The following is a 6,087-nucleotide window of genomic DNA, read 5'->3' on the forward strand; positions in this document are numbered from 1 at the left end:
AGAGATGAGGAAATGCAAAGGAAACAGAAAAAGGAAATTCTTCATTAACTTGAACAGAAGAAACTTATTTGAATTGTGACTGAAGTAATCTTAAAAATGGTTGATAATGAATTCTCAGGAATCTTTGAATAGATGAGCCATGTTAAAAACAATAAGGAACATAATTACTGGCAAGGGCCGGGTGTCTGGCTCCTCCTACATGTAGACAGGGGGGGTGCCCTGCTGTTGTATATAAATACGCACTTGAAGACAGCTGAAGGAAGTGTATCTTCATCCCTCCACACCTACAGTAAGCAGGTAAGTATTTGGGTTCACAGGAGAAGATTGTCTCTTTAGATGAGACCTGGACTGTATGAAAGGACTCTTTCATCGCCACACTATGCCTGAGACATATCATTTAATTTGTTATCATATATTGGATTTTTTGGAATTATTTTCCAATTTGTTGACGTGAATTCTTAATTTTCTTTTCTTTGTCATTTCAGGCTTCATTGCAACACACACAATGGCAGGTTGGTGCATTGTTTGCTCAAGAATTAATTTCCTTAACGAAATAACTCTTATGCAGCCTCAGTGATTGAAGACTTGTTTCCTCTAAGTGCTCATAAGTTATTCATGTCACTTTCTTTGACAGATGCAAGCTTCCAGAAGGAGTTCCTGGAAACCCACAATGCCTACAGGGCGAAGCATGGTGCGCCACAACTGACCCTTAACAGCGAGATGTCTGCCGCAGCTCAGAAGTGGGCTGACCACCTGCTGTCAATCAACAGCCTGCAGCACAGTGACAATAATGACGGAGAGAACATCTACAACATGTGGAGTTCAGCAGCCAGCAATTCCACAGGTGCTGCTTACTTTCACATCTTTTTTAACTTTTACCTAGTTATTCAATCCAAAGGTTGTTTGTATGCCACGGTAAGATTGTAAAAATGAGGACAGACCATAATGATGAGGAAATAAAACACAACTGCTTCAGGCTTCCTGTTGTGGTATGAGACACAGTCACAGCAGTTCATCAGTCTCCTGTACTTCCTATGTTCACAATGTTTTATTAATAACCACTAACCTGTAGGTTTGAGTTTTTTATTTTAATTTTTTAACAAATCCCTTCTCTGCCTTTCTCTGATCTTGGATTTATATTAGAAAAAAGAAAAAATTTGCTTCCAGAGCAGGGTATAAAAGTCAAACCTAAACTACCAATTCAAATGTTCTTGTAACATTTTTTTTTTTGTAAATTCTTCTTTTTTTAGGGAAAGAAGCTGTGGATTCGTGGTACAGTGAGATCAAAGATTACGACTGGAGCAGCCCGGGTTTCAACGGCAACACTGGTAAAAACACAACTGCTGATTTATTTAATAAATCCTTAAAAATAGAATGCTTTCAAATGTGTAGATCAGAAAAAAAACAGACAATATTAATATCTGCATACCATAAATCACTTAAGTTAAAGCTATAAGAAAAAATGAAGTTACTGGTTTGATTTTTCACATTATAATTTTTTTGAGTTGTTTTTACTCAAAACAATCGGAAACGTTGCCTTGAACTAAATGTATTATTTCAACAGAATTCACATAACTGTATTAGGTTAGTTGAAAGCAATAATATAACGTTTAAATAAAAACATATTAGGTTCAACTTAATATTATTGCTTTCAACTAACCTAATACAGTTATGTGAAATGAGTAAGGTTTCAGTTTTTCAGTGTGAGTTTGAGTGTAATTCAACACACTGCTGTTCCCCCCTGCAGGGCATTTCACTCAGGTGGTGTGGAAGGAGAGCAGGGAGCTGGGTGTGGGGCTGGCCACCGATGGACACAGTGTGTTTGTGGTTGGGCGCTACAGGCCAGCTGGCAACATGGTCAATCCGGGATACTTCGAGGCAAACGTCCTCAAAGGTAACATATTACCACAGTGTTATAGTAGCTATTGTCTGAGTAGGATAGTTAACAACAAAAAGAAACGTACATACAATTGTGTATCTCTAAAGGCAGTGGTGGGAAGTACATTTAATCAACACTGAATAAACTGAAACTTTTACTTTAATCAAATGTATCATGTCAACAGGTTGCACACAATAATAATAATAATAATAATAATAATAATAATAATAATAATAATAATAATAACAATAATAATAATGCATTTTATTTATATAGCGCTTTTCTAAAAACTCAAAGACACTTTACAGAGATACAACTTATAAAAACATAATTAAAACAACACACTTAATGTATTTAAAACACAACATTCATTTACCGTGTAAAAGCAGTTTTGAAAAGGTGAATTTTGATCTGGGATTTAAACAGGGTGAGGTCCGGGCAGTCACGGATGTTTTTGGGGATTGAGTTCAAGAGGGAGGGGGCAGCGACAGAAAAGGCTCTGTCCCCCCAGGTCCGGAGTTTGGTCCAGGGAGGAGGGGAGAGGAGATTTGCGCCTGACGAGCAGAGGCTGCAGGAACATAACTGTATTAGTTGAAAGCAATAATATTAAATTCAGATAGGTTCAACCAAATATTATTGCTTTCAACTAACTTATTACAGTTATGTGCAACGTGTTGACATAATACATATAATTAAAGTCAGTTCAGTGAACTACTGTTCTCAAGTACTTTTTTGTCACTTGAGTGGTTCCATTTAATGCTATTACTCCACTACATTTTTGAACATGCATTGTAGTTTTTAATCCACTAAATGTATTTAACACTGCCAGCTACTGTTTACATATTAAACAAATGGGATGTTATCTGATATACATTACTACCAATGTATTTTTAAAACGCTCAAATGGTCTGAATATTAACAACCAACACCATATAAATGCTCTTACATGTATTTGTAAGCAATTCATATAAGGAATCATTTAATATTCTATAATAATATATTACATTCTAAACTGCCACGGTGCATAATGGGTGCTTTTACTTTTGATCCTGTAAGTACATTTAGCTGGCAGTGCTATGTACTTCTACTTTAGCAACATTTTGAATTAGGACTTTCACTTATAATGAAGTACTTTCAGACAAAAGTATTACGTCTAGAGGGAAATGTTAAATATTTGTTTAACTTCTGGGAATGTCCTTGCTCAGACATCTATTTTACTGGAGGATTTTGATTTCATTTCTACAGCCTTTTATATCCGAGATAAAAGTTGTACTTTATACTTCACTACATTTTATTGACCTCTTTAGTTACTCTTTAACAACTCTTTAAAGTTGATGGTTTCACACTGAAAACCCATGATCCATTTATATTTTATAGGATAGGATGCAAATGGTGATAATCTTAAAATTCCTAATAAAATATTAAACATTTTAAATGAGTGACTATTCGTATAGCTAAACGATAACATATTGGTGTAGTAATACAACAACATACTGTACATTAGAGAATCATAAAGACTTCTTTTTCTTTGGATACTTTTAGTGTTTGGCTGCTGCTTTATCTTTTGGTTCTGAAGTGATATTTAAATACGCTAAGCTTGAGAATTTTTCATTGGCTTCCTGTTCATCTCATCAGTTGAAGATATGCATATTTATTGTCACTTTGCAGAGTAAAGGCTGTGCCTTTTACAGCTGGCAGAGAAGAGGGTGGAGCAGGAAGCCCCTCCAGTGGTGGAGCAAGCCCGAAGAAGAGCTGCACCCTGCTGTAGGCGACAGTGACCGTCCCTCCCAGCTCCAACTCACTGCTGCTTAATGTGTTCCTTGTTCTTAAATAGCAAACAGCCTATAACGAAATATTGTTGAATAAAATTGTCTTGATTCAAAATGCTTTGGATGTGTTGAGGTTCAACATGAAATCATTCAGTTTATACCTTAGCCAAGGCAAAAAGATTAAAACAAACATGAATAAAAGTTACAGTGCAGTGTGAGATATGAATAGCAATTAAAAGCAGCGGCAAAAGTCTTCAGCCTGGATCTGAAAGTACTAAGAGTAGCAGCAGCCCTGCAGGGTTCTGGGAGTTTGTTCCAGATAATTGGAGCATAATAACTGAGCACTGCTTCTCCATCTTTGGTTCTGACTCTGGGACAGAAAGCTGACCCATCCCAGAAGACCTGAGAGTTCTGGATGGTTTGTAATGATCAGAAATGTATTTTGGGCCTAAACCATTCAATACTTTATAAACCAGCAGCAGAACTTTGAAATCAATTCTCTGACAGACAAGAAATCTAAGCTGATTTAGCAATTGTTTTAATGTTGGAATTCAGGTCAGACTCCATGACTACACTTAGATTCTGGCAGTTCTGTTGTTTCATTCGTGCAATTAGCACTGAGCCATATGAATTATTATCCACCAACTATTAATGATTCATTTCACATTTCAATACATCCATAAACAAGTGACAGATTAAAGAAAGAGGCAAATATAGTGTTTGAATGTGAAAATGTACGAATTTAGAGTTGACACCAGGGCAGGGGAGGGGAATCCCTGTATCTGATCGGCTGTTACTTACCGTAGCACAGAATGTGATCAGTGGAGAGCTGCTCTTAAAGTCACTTGTGAGTTATTAGGCACAGCTGACACTGGGCAACTCTACTCCACTTCAGCAGCACCTACACACACATGTTTCATGTCCAAAGATTTATTGTCATAACATATACAAAACGATGGTGAAACTATGTAATGTATGAAAACTCTAAAAAGGGAAATTACAAGACATAAAAAAATATATACAAAAAAACAACAACAAAATATAAAAATAGTGCAAGCTCAGGTGTTTAATATTCTCATGGCCAGTGGGATGAATCTGTCTCTGAGTCTGGTGGTTTTGGTCCTGATGCTGCGGTGCCGCCTGCCAGACAGCAGCAGACAGAACAGTTTGTTGCTGGGGTGATGGGGGTCTTTAATAAACCTGAGGGTTTTCTTCCTGAGCCGCTGGGATTAGAGGTACTGCATGGATGGCAGCTCCGTCCTGGTGATGTGCTGTGCAGTTTTCACCACCCTCTGGAGAGCCTTACGACTTAGTGCGATGCAACTGCTGTACCAGGCCGTGATGCAGCCGGTCAGGATGCTCTCTATGGTGCACCTGTAGAAGGTCAGGATGCTCTATATAGTGCACCTATAGAGGGTCAGGGTGCTCTATATGGTGCACCTGTAGAAGGTCAGGGTGCTCTCTATGGTGCACCTGTAGAGGTCAGGGTGCTCTTTATGGTGCACCTGTAGAATGTCAGGGTGCTCTCTATGGTGCACCTGTAGAGGGTCAGGATGCTCTGTATGGTGCACCTGTAGAAGGTCAGGATGCTCTCTATGGTGCACCTGTAGAAGGTCAGGATCCTCTCTATGGTGCACCTGTAGAAGGTCAGGATACTCTGTATGGTGCACCTGTAGAGGGTCAGGATGCTCTCTATGGTGCACCTGTAGAAGGTCAGGGTGCTCTCTATGGTGCACCTGTAGAAGGTCAGGGTGCTCTCTATGGTGCACCTGTAGAAGGTCAGGATACTCTCTATGGTGCACCTGTAGAAGGTCAGGATACTCTCTATGGTGCACCTGTAGAAGTTGCAGAGTTTATTGGATTCCATGTTGAACCTCTGCAGCCTGCAGAGGAAGAAGAGCCGCTGTGGAGCTGTTCTGATGATGGTGTTTGTGTGATGAGTCCATGTCAGTGATGTGGACACCGAAGAACCTGAAGCTGCTGACTCTCTCCAAAGTAGTCCCGTTGATGGTGATGGGGGCGTGTCCCTCTCTCTGCCACTTCCTGTGATCCACAATCAGCTCCTTGGTTTTGCTGACATTCGAGGTTGTTATCCTGGCACAAAGATATCAGGGTTCTGACCTCCTCTCTATACGCTGTCTTGTCGCTGTTGGTGATCATTTACATATCTATTCTGAAGGTTTTCACAAAGTAGCATATAAATGTATTAATATCAAAAATAGTTTATGTACTGTTCTTAGCAAATGATTTTCATGCCAAAAAAGGAAACAAAGTAAAAAAAAGCGTTCATAGCCTGAGCTGCCAATATATAACGTTTCTAATCAATGCCACTAGGTGGCAGCAAATCACAGCAGCTTCTTCACTCTGCATGTTCCATATTAAAAAGGACCTGCACACACGCTGAAATCTGTTGCTGAACAACACTCACACTCACTTAGA

General features: G+C 39.0%; 1 protein-coding gene across 1 annotated transcript; it reads left to right on the plus strand.

Annotated features, from left to right (window-relative positions):
* The first annotated feature begins 252 nt into the window (after positions 1–252).
* On the plus strand, positions 253–3,722 carry LOC134874110 (Golgi-associated plant pathogenesis-related protein 1-like). The gene is made up of 6 exons (XM_063898113.1): positions 253–297; positions 486–512; positions 635–844; positions 1,251–1,328; positions 1,748–1,894; positions 3,548–3,722. The coding sequence occupies exons 2-6, from the start codon at positions 506–508 to the stop codon at positions 3,550–3,552; spliced, it is 447 nt and encodes a 148-aa protein (XP_063754183.1). The 5' UTR covers positions 253–297; positions 486–505; the 3' UTR covers positions 3,553–3,722.
* The last annotated feature ends 2,365 nt before the right edge of the window (positions 3,723–6,087 follow it).

Source organism: Eleginops maclovinus, chromosome 12 (assembly GCF_036324505.1).
Source record: "Eleginops maclovinus isolate JMC-PN-2008 ecotype Puerto Natales chromosome 12, JC_Emac_rtc_rv5, whole genome shotgun sequence".
In the NCBI taxonomy this organism is placed as follows: Eukaryota; Metazoa; Chordata; class Actinopteri; order Perciformes; family Eleginopidae; genus Eleginops; species Eleginops maclovinus.